General features: G+C 41.9%; 1 protein-coding gene across 2 annotated transcripts in view; it reads left to right on the forward strand.

The window, feature by feature from the left end:
• Positions 1 to 3,739: 3,739 nt before the first annotated feature.
• The window catches only part of gbe1b (glucan (1,4-alpha-), branching enzyme 1b), a 63,425-nt gene continuing 41,439 nt past the window's right edge, over positions 3,740 to 25,725 (forward strand). The window contains exons 1-7 of one of the 2 annotated variants that reach the window (XM_040184777.2): positions 3,740 to 4,615; positions 12,126 to 12,295; positions 15,647 to 15,762; positions 17,791 to 17,916; positions 18,962 to 19,097; positions 21,356 to 21,446; positions 22,709 to 22,918. In XM_040184777.2, coding sequence (XP_040040711.2) covers positions 4,518 to 4,615; positions 12,126 to 12,295; positions 15,647 to 15,762; positions 17,791 to 17,916; positions 18,962 to 19,097; positions 21,356 to 21,446; positions 22,709 to 22,918 — 947 coding nt within the window. In that variant the 5' untranslated portion in view covers positions 3,740 to 4,517. The remainder of the gene's footprint in view (positions 4,616 to 12,125; positions 12,296 to 15,646; positions 15,763 to 17,790; positions 17,917 to 18,961; positions 19,098 to 21,355; positions 21,447 to 22,708; positions 22,919 to 25,725) is intronic. The other variant, XM_040184786.2, reaches the window with a different exon arrangement.

The following is a 25,725-nucleotide window of genomic DNA, read 5'->3' on the forward strand; positions in this document are numbered from 1 at the left end:
AATGATATCCTTCCCCGTGTCAGTCTGCGGCCCTTTCTGAGGTTGCCAAGCTCCTGCATCCTTGAAATTGAAGGCTGGAGGGAATCTTATCGCCTCTCATTAGCTTCATTCCCATCCTATCTGGTTGCTTTTATTGCCCGGCATTACCCTTCTCACTCGGTAGCATTAATGGAGAAGTGGTGTCTTTCTGTCAGGGGAATTATATGAGACACAATATTTCTATGACATACAACTTGAACCCCAACAGAAAGAGGTTGTCTGTATTGTGCCCGGATCATGTGGATTTTCTTCATGTAGCATTTTGTTCCTTTCTTTATCCCTGATCCCTAAACAAAAAGGAGCATGAGCTGTTACATTTATATAGCTCCATTTAAGAGGGATTTGCCCATATTTTTATTGCAAGTGTTCATGGACTGTAAACCCCAAAACTGTCTCAAGCTAATTGTCTGATGAGGATTTATGGAACATTTAGTTCCACACACTAAAATCAGCAGCAATTTGAGGCTTTTGGTTATGTTGTGTTATGGATGCAGTTCAAGAAACATTGCCCATGCTTTTGTTTAGTTTGATGGATGTTTTTGCTTTGATGCTAATTATTTTTGCCTTTCTTCCCCCAAATCACAAACCAAAGGAACTGATTCTACTCCTGTCTGATGGCACACGTTGGGAGATGGTTGTTGTTTTGAAAAATAGCTCCCCGGAAAAAATGTCTTTCGTCATTCGACTGCTGTGAGGCAGCGTTCTGTCCACACAGTCACTTAAAAATGACTGTTCCCTGACCAACAATACGTCATCTTCATCTTAATCAAGCACGGCAGACAGAATCAGAGTTGCAATGCTCAGAGACTGTGCTTGTTTCAGTCAATTTGGCTCCAAATTTGGATTAAAATGAGACTGAGATGTCCGCTGTTCTTTTATATTGACATTGAATGGAGCGGTCCTCTTTGCCTCGGCTGTGACATCTGGAAATATAATGCGTTTGTTTATCTTTCAGTTTTTCGTGATGTCATAAGCTTTCGTCAAATTTCCTTAGAACTCTTAGATTATGACTGCAGCTTACAGTATATTTCAAATTTCATTTGATGGACATGTTCTTTGGGCTTGGCTCCTCACAGATCTGATAAGAATTCTAATATCCAACAACGGTTTGGCTGTGATTTTTTTCTTATCATAGTTATGGGCACGAGGGACTTCTGTTTTTTACAAATATTGTATCTATAAATTACCCATGTGGACAATACAATCAACCATTTGTATCTATGCAATCACAACACAATGAATATAAAAAAATGATGATTAACGCAATGTGGAAAATGTTGCACAGAATGTCTGGACCCTAACCTTAACCCTAAGACCAATAAATTCTCCACAAAATTAGTTAAGTCACCAATACAGTATCACAAGTATTTCTGAGCTCCTTTTTATTTTCTCTGCTCATTAACCTATTATGCGTCCTCGCATGGCCTTTGGAAGCATTGCACATGGTTTAGCACATGATTTCCACATCAAACTGTCAACTTCTCCCTTGCAAAGATATCGTGAAAATAAGTTTTTCTTTACATTGTCTGTGAATGATGAACATGGCATCTTGATGGAGAGGCTGGTTTCCTTTTTTTAAACTTCAGCCTTTATTTTTCTCTAGGATTCCTGCAGAGTAAATATATCCTCATTCTGTGTCCTGCTCCACGTTAATACGATTGCATGCAGTAAGGACATAGTGGTTATGCTCAAAGCTTTGCTTTGAAGAGATGTTACTACTATTCATGCACCAGATTGTTTTTTTATTCTTTTAAATTGAAAATTTAAATTCTTATAAAACAATGCCTCCTATTAAAACATTTAACTACAGTTTTAGTATTCACTGACTTCCATTCTATCTTCAAACAGCTATATTGTTTAGCTTTAGATGTGTAATGTGGAGATTGAATACTCTGGGAAGTAATTCTCTCTCGCTTTGATGCAACAATATCTTTTGGAGAATAATTACCGGTATTGGAAGACTAATTGTATTTTTTCATTACACACGATATCAATGTAGCATGCTTGTATACCCACATCAATTTAGGAAAATGAGAAGCTTGTATGTGTCAGCTTCAATTAAAGTCACATTGCCAGTCGAAACTAGCATTTCAATTGTGTTTTTCATCTGTCATAGTCTTTCCCACTGAAATAGGATTCAGCGGAGGGACATACAGTTCAGCACCACAGGGAGGGGATGCTCAAAGCTTCGTCATCAACATCATCTGTACTCTGTCTGAATGAATAAATTACTGCCACTCTGGGTTGTAAACATGGTGTCTTGGGAAAAGGAAACACAGAAAAGGGAAGACTTTGTCGCAGTGAAATTTGGGTGAATAGGTTGGGAGTTGTCATGAAAAAAAAAAAAAAAAAAAAAAAAAATTGAAATCTCCTATTTTCAGTTTGAGTCTGTCTCTGCACCAAATAGTTTTGACGCCTGTAACAAAGCATCTACATATAACATATGTATAATGCAATGGTCGGCTCAACCACACTAATCATAAAGCGTCAAGCAGACCTGCAGAAAACCACATTAGGACACATAGAATAGTGATTTTGTCTTAGTCTTATATATCTTTAGTCAAGTTAGTTCTGTTCCTGTAGACGGGCTGAAGAATTTCTGTGTTGACCGAATGGAGCTCTGTTTGCTGACTTGCCCGGCTTTGAAAGGTCACATCAAGATAACATTGCCTAACGTTTATTTTGTGGTTGACAAATGCCCTCATGCATTCCTCCTTCACAGCAGCGTTTGTAATTGTGACATTCATTGCATTTTATTATTCTGTCTACTCCATGGGATTTGTAGGTTACAGTAAGGTTGATGAGCTTTTTATTTACTGCTGCAGTCAGACTATAGTTTAGACTCTGCAGCCACTTAATGCATACAGATGTGCATCATCGGGAAAGTGTTATTTAGCTCCGTATTGATTCATTCAACCAAAATCAACTGTATAAAAAAAAAAAAACATTTGTGGGAAATGTTTTAGCTCACGGCCTTTACAGAGAGATCGCAATCGTAATTTGAAGTGCAAAACATCTCATTGTCGTTCGTTACAGCTGAAAAAAACTGTTTAACTGAATCAGACGGATTAACTAAGTAATATAAAGTGTAGCTGCTGCTTGTTTTACCGTATTGCTCACAGGTAGCCTGAAATCCCTCAAGAGCTTCCTTTTGCTCCTCCAGTTAACACCCTGTAGATAAAATCGAATGTTTGTGTCAACTGTTGTCATCGGGTTTCCTATTGTGTCTTTCCACATACCGTTGAAAATATTTGTTATTTAGCTATGAATTCCAGAGACAAAATTTATTGGCATAACCTTCAGGGATGGACAGTAATACGCTTGTTTCCTCTATTACCAACGGATGGCTCTTTAGAATGGCACTCCTGCTGTCACTTTTAGATGGGAAAGTTTTATTTTGCAACAAGGACATTTTCAGGAGCCTCTCTATTTCTTCAGTCGGCATGCATTTTTATCAGCCTTTTTCCAAGGGGGATTTAATCCAAATTATAGCAAGTTTATCGTTCTCAAGTCTATGAAGTTAGTTCTGCCACTTTGCTGAAGTTGTTTAGGGCAGAACATATTGAGACCGCAGACAACAAAATCAGCATTTCATTTGAGAAAGACATGCAGATAAAAAAGGGAATAATTATTTACAGACACAGAGACCAGTGCTCTCTCTCGCACACACAAGAGTTCAATAGTTCAATAGTCCTACAAGAGTGGGACTATATTTACTTAAGCTCTGTCAGCACAAATGTCAAGGACAGATGTTTTTACTCAACTACATGTATTTGAGAGCTTATGTTACTAGTTTATTTGCTTTAAAATATAATCAACAAATACATGTTAAAAAAGCTAAACACCAGGTGATTCTCAGAGCAAATTCAACCCATACTAACTGTAATATTAAGCTAAGCTCCAATTTTATCAGCGGTCATATCAAATGAGTGTTAATGTTAATGCACCACTAATTTAAATAAAATCTTATAAATGTACATCATTCTGAAATTAGCTATTCTCAATGATGCGTAGCATTGGTGCTTAAAATGTTTCCTGATGCTACTGCTTTTCGCTTGTGCTTTTAGTTAAGACCATTTACACACTGTCATGTTATACTTTTACTCAAGTTATGTATTCTGTGGCCCCTCCATCATTGGTTGTTTGTATACATCTAAACTAAATCACCAGGAAGCCCAGCAGCAGCCTGCCGAGCCGCCGAGTCATCTTCCTGTGACGCGCCACGTTTCTACCTCTGCGGTCATCTTAAAGTTACACTGCGTCACGCCACCGTACGGCTCGGCTCGGCTCGGCTCTCCCTCGTGTCTAAACCCAGCTGGACAGCAACGCATGTGATCATGGGACGGGCTTGGCACAAAAGCGGGGTGATGCGCCGTTGCGCCCGGATGCTATAAAGAGGCGCACACCGCGCGCGCGGCTCTCCGGCGCCACACTGTCAGCGAGCGGTCGGTGCTCGATTGGTTTCGTCTGGAGAAACCATGGCAGACCGAGAGGATAGTGTTGCAATTCCTGAGTTCAGCTTCCTTCTCCAAATGGATCCCTATCTCAAACCGTACGAGAAGGACTTCAAGAGGAGGTAAAAAAAAAAAACACGGCTAAAACGGGCGCTTGTGTGCAATGCTTTACTCCCCCAAAATCAGCCCCACGGTGACGCGAGCAGGAGCCCGGGTTCACGGTGTCTTTGAAATTAAACGCGCACCCACCAACAGATGCAAAGCGATGTTTCCCACACAGCAGGCGGTCAGCCCTCCGCGTGCGAGGTTTGACATTCGGTTTGATTGGAGGCCGTTTCCCTCCCACGCGCGCACGCACGCGCGGCTCGCCTTCCTCCCCGCCGAACAGCACGTTCCGCGGGTGTCACATGAATGAACCGCCGGCATTGTGCGTACGAGTTGCAGAAGAGGTCGAGTCGTGTGTGCACATCCTGCGCGTGACCGCCGCAGGTAGCCGCGTGTGTCGCACTCAGGTGACGTCTACGTTGCGTCGTCAGCTCCTGCTTTTCATTTTGCGGCTGCTGGAGCCTTTGCTGTCATTATGTCAGATTGTCCACATTTTTTATTTATTTATTCCTTTTTGATAAGCTTGTGTTTTTGTTTTTTCTGCAGAGTGAGGCTCTGCAACACAAATAACCTCAGACATAAATTGACTTTATGTTGCACTAATGTCTTTCAGCCTCGATTCGGCCTGCATACAAATGAATTAGGCTGGAAGTCACAGCTTTTTGTGAGACACACACACACACACACACACATATATATTGTTTGTGCACTTGGCAAAATAAGCTGGTTGATGATATCAAACTACGACTGCTTCCATGATGCATCTTCCTAACAGAGTCGTGTCTGTACCAGTAAAGTGCACCCCAGAGAGGAAGGTTCAGATGTTTATATAATGCAGTGTCTTTGAGTGCTGTGCATGAACTTTAGATCGAACCATTTGTTGGACTGCAATGTACCTGAAATGATAAATTGATGTTATTGTCTAATTATCCCAGTTTCTTGTGGCATCACTGTGAGATTGTTAGATGCCATAGTTGCCTTTTTAACGAATACATTGAGGGAAGACGAGCCATACCGTTCAACTGGATCAATTTGAATTTACTCAACTTAAATTTACTTTGCAATTTAGTCACCCAAGATTAGGACCAAAATCATACAGTGAATATTTACAGGAAATGGGGCGAGGAGTTGCTTTACGTGAACATTAACAACGATTTTTAATACATTTGCTCTTAAATGATCTCCCCTCCAGAGACCTGAAAACTCTTTTCTCCCTCATTTGACCTTGTGCCTGATCTAATCTCCAAAAGTAAATAGACTCTGTCTAAGTCAATAGGCAGTCTCTTTACATTAATTTTTTGTGGTTCTTCTTTTTAATTGCTGTGAGTTGATCAGAATTAAAGGTTGCACTTTAAATAATGATCGAATGGCAACAAACTGTTGCAGGTCATAGTAACGCAATGTTGTTTTCATAATGATTTGTTTATCTTTGAGAAGATCCTGTAGGCCTATTTCTAGGCCGAAGGCCATATGGCAGAGGCTTACACGACGACAGTGCAGTTATTCAGCTCAATTCCACACCTGTCAAATTAGTCCTACCTGCTGAATGTCTTGATTTAAAAAGAGTGTGATTTTTTTTTTTTTAAAGCAGACCGCGATAATGATCTTCAGCGCTCATTGCTACGGTTTTGGTTCATCCCCCAATCTAGCCCTGAAAAACTTAGCTTAGGGGCCACATTAGTTTAATCCATTTTCATTACCGTGTCCGATCTAAAGTGGCAGGTAAGGGACCACCTGCTTTGTATTTGAAGCACGCGAGTGGGGCCGTGGTCCTGCAGAGAGACGAGCGCGTCAGTTCCATCTCAGACACAGCTTGGGATCGCTCTGCTTCACAGAGCCTCAGACGTGTCTCAAACACCTGTCACGCTGATGAAACCCGCACATAAATTATTTTACATATAGGAGCACTGCTGTGCGAAGGTTAATTCTTGATAAGCCCGCCGGTCTCTTAACGGCCCACGGCCCAAACATCCCACCACCCAGAGCAGGCGTGGCAATCGAGAGCCTTCTCCGGCTTCGGCGTCACGCTGAGTCCCCTCGCCGAGCTGCGCAGTGCCAAGAATTCAGCCGGCTTATCAGGAAGAGACCCGTGACCACGCGGCTGATTCTTCAGATTGAACCGCCATGTCGCGGCTTAAGGCTTGGCCACATCTCAGGTTTGTCGTTCTTTAGTCTCACACCAGAAACAAACTGGCCTTATTTTAAGACTGATTCCAGGCAAATCCCCCCCCTCCCCCCCATCTAATGAGTTGTTCGACGGTTCGTGGGCAGTTTTGATTTCATTTCATCAGGATGCTACTTTTAGAATCGGTGCAAAAAAAACCATTGATGTTGGACTTGGGTTACAGCCCCAGCGAGCAGTGCTCTGTTGACATGCTTCATTATTTACACTTCCTGTTGGGCAATTTTGCTGGAAGATTTGCCCAGATTTTGCAGCTTCGTGGCACCACGCATCTCCTAAATTGGACCAAATGAAAGTCTGCTGCTTTGGGAACGCTGCTTATTGCGGCGATGCGTTTTTTCGCAGAGACTTGATGTCATCACAACTCATTTCCGAGTAAAAAATAAAGCAATATGTCTGCGTCGGCTTCTGATGGTGATGCAATACATTCAAAGCAAATGTGATAATTAAGTTTGAAGTGATGAACACGGATGCATGTGCTCTGACTGAAAAGCGAAGTGCCAAAATACAGGGATTAAGTAGAAGTACGTCTGTGGTGAAGGGAGAGGGGCGGGGGGGATTTACAGGTCCTTGATGGGTAAATCTAATTATTAAACATTTAACATTTTCACATTTCGGAAACTGTTGTATTATAATGAGGGAATTTGTAATATACCTGCGTTTAAAGGGCAGTATTCATATTTCCGTCACCTTGCTTGAGGGTCAGTGAAGGTATGAGGTCAGCAGGGAAGTTTCACTGCCATCCATCAATCAACATCTACGTTCAGGCCCCTCTTTAGCCTCATTAATGGACTTGTTCAAAGAAGGACGTTAATGGCATTATTTGAAAGTCACCTTGCCACATGGAAGCCGTGTAGGCGAGCTGAGATCCGGAGGAGAGTTCAAACCTTTTTCCTATGTGTGTTTCTCCAAGCTGTTGTGGACGAAACGGACACCTCTATTTTCAGCTGTCACCCTCAGCCAACAGACGCGAACGCTTTCTAAATTTAGATAACAGTGAGGGAACGAACAGGTTACAAAGTCCAGCTGCTCCATCGGGAGATTTTTAAAAAGTGTAAAGTTTGACTGTAATTGAGGAGATTTGAGTGATGTGTGTGTCTGTGTGTGTTTAAGTGAAGATAAGACTGTTGAAGGATTAATAAGAGTCACTAAGCCAGTCTCACATACCACCATTGAGCAAAGGTTCTCATGTCCGGCCAAGTTTTTATGAGAATCCAAGGGAAAAAACCTCACAGGTCTTCCACTGGGGTGAGGCATTGAAACTGCTTCGCTGACTAATCCCGCAGGATGGCAGGCAATCTTCTTCCTTTTTCGTTTTTGCAGATGTTAGATCTTCTGCTGCTCCAGACCAACGCTTCAGAACCAAAGTCTGGCCAGCTGTGTCTGAGCCTCCTTTCTCTTATTCAGTAGAGTGCGCCCCAGCTGGTGTTCCATGTTGAGCACCCTCTGAGCCTCACTGAGATCTTCATGAACCTTCTGCAGCAGCGGAATATCTCTCCCACTAACCTATGAGCTCTCTTTTGCCTGCTGGGCCTAACTGTTCCTCTGTGGCACGGCTTTCTCCACACAACTCCCACTTTCTCTCGCTTCAGTCTCAGTTTGTGACTTTGGGACTAACTGAACGTTTCCTCAAGATACAATGTGATCTATTTTGAATAATTGCTTGAAAGAATCATGTGAATCCAACACGGAAGTGATTTCAAAGGATGTTGATGTCTGTCGGAAATATGCATTTTAATATATCTGTTGTGCCATATGATATTTTTTCCAGTATGTTTTTAGATAAAGAACAGTTATCCAAACCAAGAGTGAGCCCCTGTTGCTCTGTACCACTGCAGAAGATGCAGAAAAAGACTTTTTGTCATTTGTGGCCATAAGGATGATTATTATATTAGATTAGATTTTCAATGTCTGCCGGGGGTGTAGGAAGCAGATAATTTTGAGTTAATCCCCATAGAAATTCGTGGTTGGCGGCTCACAATAGCAACACCAGTGTACTGTTGTTGTTGTTGTTAATGACAACTATAAATGTACCAGAATGCACTCTATCCCGTTTTAGCGTTTATTTCATGTGTAAAACACTCATTCATTATATTGCAATTAGGAAATGCGTTTGAGGGCGACTGAAGAGTAGCATCGTGTCAAGAACCACATTAAGATTCAAGTTGCACATTTGTTTTTTTGACAGCCCAACTCTTTAGGGACTCTTAAAGCCTGTGCCAGATATAAAAACCCTCACTTGAGCAATAGTATATCCAACGGTATTCTTTTAACGAAAGAACTGGGACTGACACCAAATAAATCCTCATTGTTACTGAATAATTCTGTAGATGGAATATTCCCACAGAACTCCTGCACCTTTTTGGGATCAAGCTAGAGCCAAACGAGATTCTCAACATATGATTGAAGAACATCACCAACACCCTGTGATAAATAACTTCTGTATTATTACATTTTGTATGCATAAAGATGTTTTTTTTTAAATGTATAGATAGTTTTAGCTTTCACAGGTTTAAACGAGCCAGGAGCAAAGTATTTATGGCTTTAGAACCTCGTGACCCACTAAGAAATGAGGTGGCTGCAAAGGAATAAGGGAAGACACTGTATAAAAATTCAGCACCAGTTCTACAATTCTAAAATTGACTTTTCCTTTATTAGGAATTCAGCGGCAGGGGAATAAAGGCCTGCCATATGTGATGAAACGGTCACACTTTTAGACTCGGCTCTTTGCAGCTTGATGGGAGAGTGTTTTATGGCCAAATATTGCCCATGGATACCTTGTGCGGTAGCATGCTGGATGTTGTTGTGTAGACTGTAGAAAAGCTATAGAGATGTGGGAGCAGGTACAACGTCATCAAAATACCATTCGTAGACGAGGGCGCAGAGGACAGCAAGGGTCTTATGTCTTATCTTCAATCACAGGAAAATAGATCAAAGTTTAGATTTTTGCCATAGCTCCAACTCTGTTAATGACTTTTTCCAAAATGAATTGTTCCTTTTTTATAGGTGCACAATTCATTCGTGACGTGTGTGTCTCATCTCGCCTCCCCGCTGCAATAAAGTGGAAACCGAGGCGGGAAATGTGCGGCGAATACGGCATCCATAGGACATTGGCTCGCTGTCCCCCTGCCATGTCCAACTGTCTGGAACTCACTTGTTATAACGATAGGTGTGACTTTCATGCCTATTAATGCCGTGGCAGAGGAGCTTTGCCGCTTTTGTGAAGTGTTCCCTTTGCCCTTCCCTTTTTCGGCATATTCTGCAAAATGTTGACAAAGTGGCAAAGGAGGCATGTGGCGTCATTGGTTGGGCATTAAAGGTTTCACATTTGGCAAGTACTGTCTGTATCCACTGAGCTCAACAGAGGGAGCAGCTGCTGAGAAATGGCGCTGTGACTTCAGCCCATCATCACCAGCCCCAGGGCATTCACAGGCCAGCCTGAGCTTGGCTTCAGGGCTATAGGGGAGCGAGTGCACTTAACTCGGCTGGCTGAAAGAGGCTTTCTGTACTCTGGGGTCGGGGTGGGTAGGGGGGGATTTGATACGGACACCAGCTGGCTGCAGGAACTTAAGTGAGATAAATTGCAAAGTAGTTAGTTTTTCCTTTCGCAGTCGAAGGTAACGGACAGAGGTTTTATATCTCCAAGTGTGCCTAAAGTCAGTCATTGTTGAGGGACTGAGCCAGGTTTGCAACCCAAGATATAGAGCTTAAAGGGAGAGTGTTTGCGTGGCAACGTTGACATTCTGCACCGTCAACTGATTTACTGCCGTATTTGTCAATATTTTCAACTATAAAAGATTTTCAAGCATGCTTTTGGTAAATGGGAAAATAATTAAATTTGATGATTAAATAATTTGTTTATAGTGACATTGTAGCTTGAATCATCAGTTTACCATTCCTGTTTTCATACAAAGATAGAAGAGTTTTGAGTTATTATGCTTTACTAGTTATTATGCTTAACAACTAACACAGAAATAAGGGAAGTAATTAATTACTGATGCTTTTAAAAAAAATGCTTTCATAAGTATCTGTTCCTTCTAGTTAACCCGTGATAAATTTAAATCACGGACTGGGTTTTTACTAATAAATATCTTCACCTGTTATTTGGATGTAAATGTAACATTAGGATTTGTCTTCCTGTGTAATGAAGCAGTTGTTTGAAAATTACATGTAATCGCATGTCATTTATCGCACTACATATTTCACATTATTAATTGCCTTAAAAAAAAATCCAAAGGTGAGACACAAAATAAAAATAAAATAAATGAAACTGCCATCAAACGCCCCCAGTTGATGACTTACTTTAAGGCAATCCAATTGTATATTACAACAATAATTTGTTAGTTTTTCAAATTTTTGCTGATAACTATAATCGTAAGTCAAAAAATACTGTCAACAGTCATGATTTCTTTTTAGTAGTCCATGGTTTAAGGAAGCTATGAATGATGGATGAACAAAACGCTGTGCCAAACCCTTCAGAATATAGAGGGGAATATAAGTCTGTAAGTGCTGCTTAAAAGATTTGTGGCTCAGAGTATGAGAGAAAAAAGCCCACTTTGACTAAATATCTTTTTAAAGGAACATTGTGTAGCATTTAGGAAGGATGTGTTTCCATAAAAACATGTGTAACTGAGTGTTTTCTTTAGTATGTATTAACCTGAAAATAAGAATATTCGTGTTTTCAATATCTTGAGTCACTTACATGGGCGCTGATCCTTAACATGAAGCCCTAAAGGGACAAAGCCAAACGCATTGATATGGACGTGTTGTCCTTTTCACAGTTCTTTCTCCTCAAGACACTGTGGCTCATCTATGGGTAGTTTCAGTCTGTAACCTCACTGCAAATCCTATGATCTAACAGATTTTACCATAAAACTTTTTAGGAAATTTTATTTTCAAATATAAAATGAGACATTAACGTTTGGTGAATTTAGTCCATAGATGCAAATTGACAAAGTGGTAAAAGTGTGGTATTTTGCATGTTGTCTTTCCTCCAGTCCACTAAGAAGGGATGTTATGAAAGCACTAAAAAGAAATTGATCAGTGAAGGAAAACCCAGTTTTTGCCTTTTTTGAGTCGCTGATACCTGATCAATTCTTTTGATTTACTTAATTTATTCTGACATTCAGCAGTCACACCGAGCGAGAATCTCTGTTTTTACTGCTAATTCACTCTCCACCCAGACCCGAATGCAGTTAATGTTCTTCAGGGGTCAAAAAGCAAATGAGTGAAATGTATTCAACATTCCCAACGATGGACACCATTTAATGTATCTTGTGTTTTCATTGGTCGGTATTCCCTTGACCTGAACCTGCGTTTCGTGTGTGTTTTTCCTTGCTTTCAAGGTATGAGCTGCTACAGAAGCAGCTGGTACGGCTGGAAGAGACAGAAGGAGGCTTTGACCAGTTCACAAGCAGCTACAAGAACTTCGGTGTGCATCGGCAGCCCGACAACAGCCTGCTTTTCCTGGAGTGGGCTCCTGCCGCAGAGGCACTCTTCCTCACCGGTGACTTCAGTAAGTTCACAACAGCATGTCCATCTAGTTTCCCTTAAGCTTGCACTTGAATTTTAATGTTACTCGTTCATTATCCGCTCATGCATTTTAAGGTGTCACTAACCCTTTTGTACCCGGTATGGACGTGAAATTGGGCGCGTTAACCTCCATGGTTTTCACGTGGGCGTCATTCCAATTGTACAAGGCAGTCGATTTTCGGATTAATTCAAAATAACACTTCATTATAACGTTGTGGTCACTGTTGGGACGAGAAAAGGACGAAGAGATTTCAGGGTTGTGACAGTACAATAAGGTTGCATATATTTGTGCTGCGTTAAATAATAAATGGGACATTTCCGCGCCCTTGAACACAACGGGGCACAAAATAAAGAAGGCTCAGAACCGCGGCACAAGGACAGCAGTCCTTTTGATCAACCAACTCGAGAGCAGAAAATGTGGAAAATATTGATTACACAGTGAAAACTTTTAAACTGAAGAGGGTTCTCTTGAATGTGGGAGTGTTTGTTAATATTTCAGTAGCTGGTTATTTCATCAGCGCTTGTAAAGTTGTTGAGAGAGTGCAACCTCTGTGTGTGTGCGTGCTGAAATCTCTCCACCCCCCCCACCGCCCCTCCTCCCCGGGGCCAACTTTGAAAGTAATTTCAGGTTAATAGTCTTTTGAGTGTTATTTTCTTTTAATGTGGCCTGTGCAAATTCGGCAAGATCATTTTTTTTTTTTTCATCATTAACACGATGAAATGTGACTTCCTCTCATCTATCGAGCAGATGTACAAGGTTATGCAAGCCCTCAGTGTCATTTGCTTCCCTCTATCGAATATATTAATGTCTCTTTTACACATGCCAGTAGAAATGATAGCATGCAAGTGGAAATAAATATGTGTGTATATATATATATATATATACATACATATGTATGTGTGTATATATATATACATATATATATACACACACACATACATATGTATGTATGTATGTATATATATATATATATATACATACATATGTATGTGTGTATATATATATACATATATATATACACACACACATACATATGTATGTATGTATGTATATATATATACATATATATATACACACACACATACATATGTATGTATGTATGTATGTATGTATATACATACATATGTATGTGTGTATATATATATATATATATACATACATATGTATGTGTGTATATATATATATGTGTGTATATATATATATATACATACATATGTATGTGTGTATATATATATATATATATACATACATATGTATGTGTGTATATATATATATATATATATATATACACATACATATGTATGTATGTGTATATATATATATATATATATATATATACACATACATATGTATGTATGTATATTGTTGGTGCCAGACGGGCTGCTCTGAGTACGCCACAAACTGCTGATCTCTGGGGTTAACAGAATGGTCCGAAAAAGAGAAAATATCCAGTGGAGCGGCAGTTATGTGCAAAAAAATGGCTTGTTGACGTGAGAGGTCAGAGGAGAATGGACAGACTGGTTTGAGATGATGGAATTCGACAGTAAGTCAAATAACCACTTGTTACAACCAAGGAATGCAGAACAGCATCTCTGACCGCACGTGGAACCTTGAGGAAGATAAAGCAGCAGAAGGAGAGCACACCGGGTCCCCTCCAGTCCGCTAAGAACAGGAAACTGAGACTGCAATTCGCACAAGCTCACCAAAATTGGACAATAGAAGATTGGTAAAACGGTGCCTGGTCCGGTGATTTTTGATTTCAACTGCGACATTCAGATGGTAGGGTCAGAATTTGGAATAAACGACATGAAAGCATGGATCCATCTTGCCGGTCCAGGCGGCTGGTGGTGGTGTAATGGTTTGGGGGATATTTTCTTGGCACACTTTGGGCCCCTTAGTAATAACTGAGCACCGTTTAAATGCCGCAGCCTTCCTGAGTACTATTGGTGACCATGTCCAACCCTTTATGACCACAGTGTACCCATCTCCTGACACTTCCAGCAGGATAATGCACCATGTCACAAAGCTTGTGTTGTCTCAATCTGCTTTCTTGATCATGACGATGAGTTCACTGCACTCAAACGGCCTCCACAGTCACCAGATCCCCATCCAATAGAGCACCTTTGGGATGCAGTGGAACGGGAGATTCGGCCGCAACTGCGCGATGCCATCATGTCAATATGGACCAAAATCACTGAGGGTTGTTTCCAGCAGCTCGTGGAAAGTATGCCACAAATAATTAAGGCAGTTCTGGAGGCAAAAATAGGTCACGTGCATGTGAATTACAACAAGGATGGTGAAATAATTCAGACCTGTCCACATAACTCTGGCATCATTTTCCATGCAAGGCCACGGCACAAGCACCGCTTTTGGTGCCAAAGCTATTCTGAACATGCACCCGGCAGGTAATGGCGAAGAAAAGTGAACACGAATGCCCTCAGATGGAATGCGGTGTAAATTGTTTATTGTCCCTACACATTTTATTTGTAAGTAGGCTCTGTTGCTGCCTTTCCCTCTTTCCATATTTTCTGCCGTTTCCTTTTTTAATTATCTTCCCGGGACCTTGGGCAGCAGCTCAATTCCAACATTCAATTCTGCGAGAGATTACATTTTGACATGAGTCAGTCATATTATTTGATTTCAATTTCATACTAAACGGGGAAACAGCCGAGCGGCCCCAGTCATGAATATAGTGCAGGTTGGATGCATAATGCACTATTTTTTGAAGCGGTTTAAGCAAAGGGAGATAAATAAATGGTGAAAAAAATATGACTTTGTCTGCTGTGCCAGAGAAAAGTGCTAGTGTTGTGCCCGGTCACTTCTGGAGTATCTCCTGTGATTTAATTTCCCATCCTGCGCCTGTTTCTGCTCATGAATAGCAAACGGGTGTGGATTACTGAATAAAAACAACATCCCTAAATTGAGACGCCAAGGTGGCCGCCTCGTGCCCCGAAGTGTTCCCGTCAGTCAATGGCGTTTGGTAATGTGGAATCAGCAAGTAAAAAATTTAACTCCTCTGACGTTCCCTCAGATTTATAATTCAATAAACAGCACTTTTTTTTTCTTCTTTTTTTTCCTAAGATGACTGAGCCCGCTGCTTTTCCCACTGTGACAAAAGTCACAGGATACAGGGGAGCAATGTGTGACAGTGTGACAACGATGAGCCCGAAAAATGCATAATGAGGCAGAGACATTGTGATCGCGTCACACCGAGTTGTGCATCTCCGATCATATGGCTTCTTTTGATCATTACACAGTTAATCAGAATGTCGTCTGGCTCCGTGTTTGTAAACAAATTAATTTGCCGTGATTTTAATCCGTGTTCCCTTCTAGATGACTGGGAGAAATTCTCCTACCCCTACACCAAGAAAGAGTTTGGCAAGTGGGAGCTGATTCTACCCGCCAAGCATGACGGGACACCCGCTGTGGGCCATAACACCAGACTTAAGGTAGAGAACGGAACACCTTCATGCCTTTTCGCTCCCTCAGTAGGTGTCACCCTGCCGCGGTACAGAAGACGGGTCTGCTGTAATGTGCGAGGGAGATTCCCCGGCATGTGTGGCGTCTTATTGACCAAGCGAAAACCTGGCGCTTCAACAACATGTCATGCTCTCAGCACGCTAGCACGCGGGAGGTTACTGTATGTACACAATCTGCACAGTGGAGGGTGGATACACCCGAGGAGCCCGGCCGACGGCTTGTTTTTCAGCTCCCTCAAGATCCGTTTTTTTTTTTTCTGTCTGTGCCAAAAAAAAAAAGAAAAGAAATCCTACGTGGTGGTTTAGTCCTAGTAAATGATTCATCAGGATTCAAGGCAAAAAAATGCATTGCGCATTATTCATTGTCTTCTGAAGCAAATGGCGTGGATGAGAAATAATCGTGAAATGAGATGCCAGACGTGGAACGGACGGCACCGTGGCGCCGCTCTCCTTGGGCCCGGGTCATCGCTGGCACGCGGTCCCGCGCCCTGGACAGGCTGCCCGGCTCCCATTGTCAGCGGAGGTCAGTCTAAGGACGATAAGAAGCAGATGGAAAAGCTGGCACCTGGCCTTTTTCCGCGCGCACCCGCACCCCCGCCCCCCCCCCCCGCCGCCTATGAATGGCCGTCTTGCTGCGAGCTCCACTTCAGAATTAGTTCCACAGCACTCCCTCGTGGAAGCACGAGCCCGGCTCCAATCCCGCTCACGCAGAGCCGCTTGCCCTCCGCTCCCCTTTTGTTCAGGGCCCAATTTCTCTCCATAAACAAGCAGTGTCTTTTTGTCGCTGCGGTACTTACAATGAGCTCTTCATGTTGAGAGTAAGCAAGACTTGAGAGGACGAGGTCTCATCGAGGGGAACAGACGCCCACTTTTTATTCTTTTTAATCCCCACCTAACTTCTCTAGTTCTCTAGTCTAGTCCCATGTCGCTTAGTTGTTTTTCCTGTTCATGCATCCCCTCACCTAGCAGTCAGTTTTCTTTAATATTCCCAATTTGTCTGGCGGACCACCGCTCTCTCAGCCATTATGCCAGTCCATGGTTCCAGCTATCTTTTCCTAATCCTATAAACTGTGAAGCACGTTATAAAGGGAGCCAGGCAGCGAACCCCTAGGTCGCCTGGCCATAATAAAAAAAAACCAGAGGGGGGTCTGGCCAACGGCTCCACCCGCTGGGGGGCATTGGAACAGTCATTACTTCAACAATAGTGGCCAGAATTAGTCGGCTTCTAATGCCGGTTTCTGCAGGGGACAAAACTGTGCAAACGCATAGGGCAACGCTACAGGATCGATTTCTTGTTGGGTTTTTCCGAACTCTCACACTGGCTTTCTCCTTCGCTTTTTCACTGATGGAGGCAAAGTAACTTTTCAGTTAGATTTCCGAACTATACTTATTCGACCCCCTTCCAGTCCCGAATTGCAAACATAATAGATGAGAGGCGAAGGATAATGATTTATATTTCCTATTTTTCTAAATTGCTCCCTGGCTCCAATCCCCTCTCCAGATGAGCCAGTGAGTGGCCTTGTTTGTACCAAAAATGATTACCATTTAATCCCGATTTCACCACAACAACTTCTCTTAACAATGTTTTCTGTCTCTGGGAGAATTTTTTTAGTTTTTTTTGGAAAGCACGCATCCGTTTCCTGGAAAGAGTGCGCTTTTCATTTTGACATGTTTGAAAAATATCTTTCATTGGTTGAAGAATCTGTAACATCTTCTCTGTATAATGTGTGAAGGATAACGGCACAGGTGTATGATGTAAGCATGTCATGGCTGAATAATGCTGCTTTATTGTCTCATACATCCAGGGACAGCTTCACACGAGAGTCACAGAAGACTCAAAGGCTACTTGAACTTGGCTACTTTGATAGAAAACAATGATGTTTTTTCTTTAAATCACCTTTTTCTACTTTTGTAGAAAGAGTGTGTGCGCATTGTTTGGATGACCTTGCAGTAACCGAACACTCATTAGTCTTTTTTTTTTTCTTCTTTTTTTTCTAGGTGGTAGTTCACACCAAGGAGGGTGGCCGGCTGTACCGAATCTCTCCCTGGGCAAAATATGTGAACAGGGAGGAGAAGTCCATCGTCTATGACTGGGTTCACTGGGATCCCCCTCAGCCCTATACTGTAAGTTGCTGTTTTAATTTGAACTGAAGGGGGGAAAAAATCTTTCTTCATCAATTTATTCTTTAATTATAGAAAAGTAGCAATCAAAAAAAATCAAATCCAGGTGAAATAGGGTTTGGAAAAAGAACAGTGCAGTAAAATCATTCAGAGAGACTGGTTTATTTTTCCCAATTTTTTCCGGAAGCGTTTTATAAACTGCCAATATTGAACGAGGACATTAAAGTTGTGATGTAAACAACAATTATCGGTGTCTTTTTGCAACAGCAGAATGAAACAAGCGGTTGGATTTGAATGCCACAGAATGCGACATAAACTGAGCTGATCCTTTTTTTCTGGTGTAAAAACATTTGATGCATAATTCTCAAAAGCCTCATTGTCATGGTTTGATGGCTAAAATAGATTAAACAGATTAAAAAAAGAAAATGCTTTATCAAGCTAAATTCATCTGTTGTCACTATAATGACTGAGTTAGTCCAGTGTCTGCATGCAGCGTGGATGATGCAGTTACATCTGAAAGCAGTCTTGCTTGTCATTCCCACAGCTGTTGTGGCGATTGTTAACACGGGTGCTTGATGGTAAGAGGGTCTGAATGTGTCTCAATACTTAACGCTCTCAGCAGGAGTGTGCCCAAGCAAAACAATAAGAGGCTATTAAAGACCACCTTGCTTTTTGATCGGCTGTTATTTAGCACCGTTTTAATTAGAGGAGCCCTCCGACCGGCAGTATATTTGCTTTATTTACAAGTGGCTCAATCATGTGCTTCAAACAGTGGGTTTGTTCGGCCTGATTGGTGGCAATCAGGACATGTGTTCTAGTGTGAGACAAATCCTGTTCTCATTATCACACTCGGTGTGAATCATAGATCTATTTGTGTTCTACATGTGGGGAACCATTTTCATCCCCTGTAGAAACATGCAAAGACACAGAAATCCCAAACTGACCTCATGGCTCATAATCACCCACAAAATATAATGTATTTATGTTTTGAAAGCAATTTTTAAGGAAAAAGTGCTCTCGTGATTTCTTATGTTGGTTTGTTCTCCAGCAAATCCACCCGCGGCCCAAGAAGCCCACGAGCCTGAGAATATACGAGGCCCACGTGGGCATCGCCTCACCGGAGGGGAAGGTCGCCTCATACACCAACTTCACCACCAACGTGCTGCCTCGTATAAAAGACCTGGGTAAGAAACGCGGCTACTTGATATTATTTTCTTCCCCTTCCGGCGTCCCACTTATTTCATTGGCTACTCTTTAAGTCTGATGAGAATGCACAGCAATCATCCTGCTTTTATCCCCTCGACCTGTGAGGGCTTTTGTTGACTCGCCTTGAGACCGTTTTGTATCTTTTCTAGCCAGGAGCGGATGTGAAGCAATGAGGCGATGCAATCAGAGCCGGCGATGTGGTTGGGAGAATACCAGTCGAGTGGTTCATTGAAATCCATTCCTTTTTATAACTGCCAGGGTCCTCTGCAGTCTGTGTCAACACGCTGGTCTATAACCGCTCCTCCAGTAGCCGTGTTTGCAGGGGCAAACCTGTCACTCTCCCTGTGCTCAAGGCCACATCGGCGAGTCAACGTCCCGTTTACTGGCGTGCCCTAAAGAGGGCTCCACAACACCAGTCTGACGCCACACCCACTTGGTTCTTCAGCTCGAATCTCGCGGATAATCCAAAAATATATTTGCACGTTGCGTGTTCAAAAGCCCTTTTAAAGACTACCTCTAGTATATATTATAAACCCTCACAATTAAGTTGAGATCAAAACAATTAAACGGTAATCTTTTATTCAGTGCCGACTGCCTTCTGATCTGTATGTGCAGATTAATTCAGTAAAACCCTCAGAGGTTTTAGCCGTCCGGACTCAACTGTGGGTTTATCGATTGTTTGAAACTCTGGTTAAATGTCAGTGGCTGTTGCAGTTAGCTCTGTTGCACTAAATAGGACAATTTATTTATAGAGTCAACTTGGTCAGATATTCAGTGAGTCAATAAGGGCATTTCAGCAAAGCTTTACTTGTGTTCAGTATAGAAACTGTCTTTTCTTTTCTTTTACCTGGAGGCTACTTTAATTCCCTTTGCTACAAAACCAGCTATTCATTAGATGACTATTGGTGGCACTAAATGTCCCTTCATCTCTTCGACACTATAACATTTTATGTAATTAGTATAGTTGTGGTAAAATACCTTAAAATTACCTTAACACTGACAGGATTTCAATTTTTCCACCAATTATAAAAATGAGTTATAATCAGTAAGTGAAATCACACCGCTTAAGAAATTCTTTGGGCAACAAAACAAATTAAAAACACTTCATTTATTCAATTAAAAATATCCAATACTATTAAGTGTGATTTGTTTCTCATTACACATGTGACTTTGTAATATTCAATTTGTGATGCATTTTCATAATAACTCAACTTGCAATAAAGAGCTTGGCTTCAGAGAGACTTTAAGCAGAAACAGATCCCTGCTAAGCTCTACAGTTCAGCCCATATGAGCAGTGGCATCCGTTTGCTTTTAAATACAGCCTGCTGCCCTGACATTACAAGGCACAGATATGACTGGCATAGAAAACCAGGAGCAATCTGATAAATACTTTCCCTTGGATGTCAGAGTAAATGCTGTCAAACTATCTACTTGCAGCCGCTCAGGGAATCTGCACAATGGGATTCTTCAGGAGGCTAAACTCCACCGTCTCTAGTGACGGTTGCCTTTGCTTGCCATTCCATTTTCTTGACTGCGAGTGTGTGTGTGTGTATATATCAATATAAAAAAAGAGAAATGTCCTCTCACCCCAGTGCTTTGTCACACCCCTTCAGAAGCCAACATTCCCCCTTTTTTTCTCTCTCTCTCTCTCTCTAGCCTGAAAAGAAGCTGCAATATAAATAAATAAATGTGCTCCAAACAACAGTGGAAAACCACAGGGCTTCCCTCCGGAGTGCTCAGTGGCAGTTCAAAAGCCTGTTGTTCTCTTATTCATAGAAGCAGTTTTTGTAGGTCGTTTTTGAAATGTCGTACATGACCTCCTGACTCTGATGGCTGGTGTTTCCCTGTAGCCACAGCTTGCCTTCAGGATCCCAGAGCTTTTATTAGAAAGGAAATGCCTGCAGCACACACGGTACGATTGACGCGGGTTAAATAGTATTGAGTCCTGAAGTTTCCAGATGATTACTGTACAACATTAATGCATCAGAAGAGTAGAGGCTTTCCGTTTCAGTTCAGATATTTCCTCTGATTTTATTTACAACCAAACCCATGCATGTAAGAAAAGTAGGAGATGGCATGAGGCTGCCTAATGTAATGCACTGTGTGACAAAGAAGCGGCGGCATGTGACACCGCATTGTGTCATGAATTGTTTTCATAAGTTGAACGTTGGTTCCATACTCTGTTAGGAAAGTCAAAGAATGTTTTTTCAAATGTCTCTCCTCGCTGTGTGTGCAGGTTACAACTGCATTCAGCTGATGGCAATCATGGAGCACGCTTACTATGCCAGCTTTGGATATCAGGTTACCAGTTTCTTTGCTGCTTCCAGGTAAATGCCGGTCAATTTCACAGTCCTATACAACATGTGTTTATACACTGAATGGCTCTCCTGTAAAAAAAAAAATCTCTGCATTTACTATTTAATATTTGTAAAAGCTATCGTTTTCATTCTAAAAGCACTAACATTTTATTGTATTTGTTAACATTTTCCCTTTTTATCATTAGTCATTCATACAATATTGTTTGCATTAAATGGCAAATGACTAAAAAAGACCAAATAGTTGCCGATAAATGTGTGTTTTATTAGGAGGGTTCGGTGAGTAACTTCACAACTGCATGAGAGCAAAACTCCCAAAGCAACTTTCTACATTGAAACAGTCCCCTTGATTCAAGGTTGGAAAGTCTTACCCCAACAATAATCTCTCTGTAAATACATTTGTTGTTAATCCAGAGGGCAAAGGAGTCTCGGATAAAGGTTCACTAGTCGGGAGTACTTGTAATTTCCCCTTAGATCTGTCTTCTCTTGCGTAAAGTAGAGCATAACTCCAAATTGTAATGTGTACAGTGTAATTTCACCCCAGATTGATCTCTCAGTGTCATTTAAAACCCGAGCGGTCGAATACCAGGAAGCACGGTAATACTGTCGCTACGTGTCCCGTTTTGAAAAGGAAGCGGATATAATGCTCACTAGAAGGGCAGCGCGCGCGTGTGTGTGTGTGCGTGTGTGCGTGCGTGCGTGCGTGCGTGCGTGCGCGCGTGTGTGCGTGTGCGCGTGTGTGCGTGTGCGTGTGTGTGTGTGTGTGTGTGTGTGTGTGTGTGTGTGTGTGTGTGTGTGTGTGTGTGTGTGTGTGTAAAAACGTACTCTGGATTTTTCCATTGTTTTTTCTTTATGACCCTTTGAATGATAGTGAAGGTGTTTTAGAATATTTTACAAAAGCCATCAATCCTTTGCTGTGGTTGGAGTGGATGATCTTTCGTCAAACGTTCTGAGAAGGACATTATGTTCGTGAAACAATGTCCTGCTCAACAGTCTGGTGGTTATTTAAGTTGGAAACTCCTGCCTATGAAAATAGTTCTGCGTGTCCTCGCACTTCTTCTTACATTGTAAACTTGTGGTCCTGTGAGGATAAGGGGAAAAAAGTTAAGGTCTATTTTACATTTAGCTGATGCTTTTGTCCAAAGCGACTTACAAAAAGTTATAATTAGAAAGAGTGGTTGATTTGGGGTTATCATTGAGATTTGGGGTTTGAGCCCTATAAAATGAGCGAGGTTTGGGACTAACACACTACGCACATGTGTGTGTGTGTTTAGTCGGTACGGGACCCCAGAAGAACTGAAGCGGATGATCGACGCGGCTCACTCGATGGGCATAGTGGTGCTGCTGGACGTAGTTCACAGCCACGCCTCCAAGAACACGGAGGACGGCCTGAACTGCTTCGATGGCTCCGACTCGTGCTTCTTCCACTCGCCACCCAGAGGGGAGCACAAGCTGTGGGGCAGCCGTCTCTTCAACTACTCCAGGTACTCCTCGTCTCGTTCCACCTTTCTGTGTTCTTATAAAATGCATTACTCTGTAATGTACCACGCGTAGACATCCGTTAATCAACATGGAAGGGTTTCTTCACGCTTCCACCTGTGGTACCTCAATTTCTCAAGCTTATCTTGTTGGACAACGTGGTTGCGCGACGTGATGTATTTGTTGATGCTACGCAAGAGAAACGGAACATTTATGGAGTCTCAAGTCTGAGCAAAGAGGCTGCTCTGTATTCTGCTAGGACTGCAGCCAGTGCTTCCTTCTGTGCCACTTGCCAGACAGCAGCAGGGTGAGCAGGCTGTGTTGTGGTGGGTATAAACGACACAAACAACGGTTTTTTTTTCCCCTGCATTAAGTTTTTTGGCATCAAAATATGTTGTGAGATAATAAAAAACATATTTCCGGATGTGCGTTGGTTCATATGTTCAAAACACAATGTTAAAGTCATTCATGTTTACCTTTTTTGTGAAAGAGTCTCATTAATGAGCACTAGGATTTTAGAAGGTTATGGATTTGAAAGGAAATGCATAAGCAATGTGTTAAGTGGTTAATGTATGAGGCCGAATGGGAGCTGGCATTCCGCTCTTGGTATTTTCTCAGACTATCGGATACAGCACGGTGTGCTAAAGGTCAAAAGCAAGACATGATTCTCAAAATGACAGATTGCATCTCTCACGGAAATGGCCATGCAGTCAGGCTCACTGTTCCTATAAGGACCATTAGTGCTGAATGCAAGTTTCCCCAAATGCTCTTGATTTTACACATTTGGCCACACAGGTGTCGGATGTTAATCGTTGTGAGTAATGCTTTGGATGTTACGGCATTGGCAGGTTTTAGTAATGTTCATATTTTCACCATATTTTTTACAAAATGCGGCAGGCTGTGCTGGGGCTCAGTACACTAAAACTATTTAGTGTCCTGTATTGATTGGTGTTGTTGTACAGGCCCCTGTTTAATTAAGTCTCTCTCCTCTTCCCTCTGTTCCCAGAAAATGATCCTAGAGCGCATTAAAGAGGAACCCGCGCTGTTCAGTCTTTTGCTTTTAATAAGAGTGCGCTGCAGTTTCCAATACATTACACCATGTTTAGTGTCAGGCATGCGGCCTATAATAAGGGAACAGGGTTCTTCCATCATCACTTATTGAACCCTCCCCGTATCCGCGGCACTCATTAGAAACGGTGCAGACATACGCCACGACCGGGAGGCATGCGAGGAGTCGTTTGTAAAAGCCCAAAGGAGCTCCGCCACGTCGGAGCCAGTTCATTTGTCTTCGATGTCTCTCACAGGTTGTTTGGACGTGTCAAGCTTTTCTGCTGCTCCCTGTAGGAAGGAAATCAACCTCGGAGGCCCAGCAGCGATCGCGGTGTGAAACACGGGCTGTTTTTAATCAAGCAGGCCTGCTATCTGCCATCACACTCTGACCATGATGTTCTTATTAGGTTGACGGGAGCTGACTGATGCTGACTATTGGAGCACAGATATATTTTCCTCCTTGCTGCAGCTTCAGCTCTGCATCTTTATCAAAGAGCACCGTTTTTCTAGTTTGTATGTGTTTCTCTTTAACTCTCCCTCATAGACAAATGGAGCTCACTCCGGAGTGAATCTTATTAATGTATATGAATGCTATCTAGCTGTTAACTTGAGGCAAATACATCTGGATTCGATTCAGATGCCTGCTCTTGCCGCTGATGTTAGAGCTGGTAAATATTGGGATGTTCCTGTCGTCTCTGTATTAAAAGTAACTTATTTTTCCACTTACTAAATGGTTGAATTAGATAAATAGCTTGAGTGTAATGGTAGGAAAGGTAATAAATCCTCTGCTCAAACCTGTGCTTTGAACCGAAATGTTCCAAATGCCCTTGAAACTTCAAAATATATTTAGCTTTCCATCAACAGACTGTCTGTCTGATAAAGATTTTTTTTTTTTTAAACTTACAGGGATGAGTTTTATTGAACGTACCAGTTATTCTCCGAGCTCTCAACTGCTCTTCATGTGACGAGCAGAAAAACTAACCTGAATCATTTGTTATAAGGCCGTTTCTTTCTCAAACCTTGTTTTTAAATAAGTCAAAGTCACCCTGAGACGGGGATCGAGCCCGTGGTTCGGCGTGTAGGCGGCTGGCAGCCAGAGAAGCCTTTCTGCAGATCAGGGCGCTCAGATGTGAGCGTTCTAAGAAGCTTGATGTGGGCTTGTTCCGTAATCCCCCCCCCCCACACACACACCTTTCTCAGGATCATTTGCATCCATTTTTCATCAATCTTTGTGTGAATTCTTAAGATAGGAAAAATAAGGCCCAGGGCCAGGCTTTTGAAAACTCGTTTTAATTTTTTTAATTTATTTTTTTAACTCTTCTGCGTGTTCTCATGCTGAGACCAGGACGGTGTTGGAGGACCATGGGGGCAAAAATTCTCCTTTTGACAAGATTATTTTATGCGTGTCTTTGTCATTAAGATCAAATAATTGTTAAAGATGTGTGCAATGGGTATGAATGTTGAATATTACTGGTCATGTGTGCCGCTGGTGATCCTACATTAATGAGGACCAAAGAAGGCTTAAAGAAATTTGCTAAACAGATTAGCACTTTTTAGACAACGTTTTTACAGCATGAGAGCTCAAATAAGAAAAGAAACGTGTAACATTCTTCTTGGTAGGCATTGGTATTTGACCAGGGAAATCTGTCTACATCTTTACTGCAGTGTGAGCCAACAGTGTATACCGCCTTAACAGTTCTAAAAATCATGAAATTCTTAAATAAAGGTATCACACACTAACGGACATCTAGGGAAGCAAAGA

This window comes from Gasterosteus aculeatus, chromosome 1, assembly GCF_964276395.1.
Source record: "Gasterosteus aculeatus chromosome 1, fGasAcu3.hap1.1, whole genome shotgun sequence".
Lineage (NCBI taxonomy): Eukaryota > Metazoa > Chordata > Actinopteri > Perciformes > Gasterosteidae > Gasterosteus > Gasterosteus aculeatus.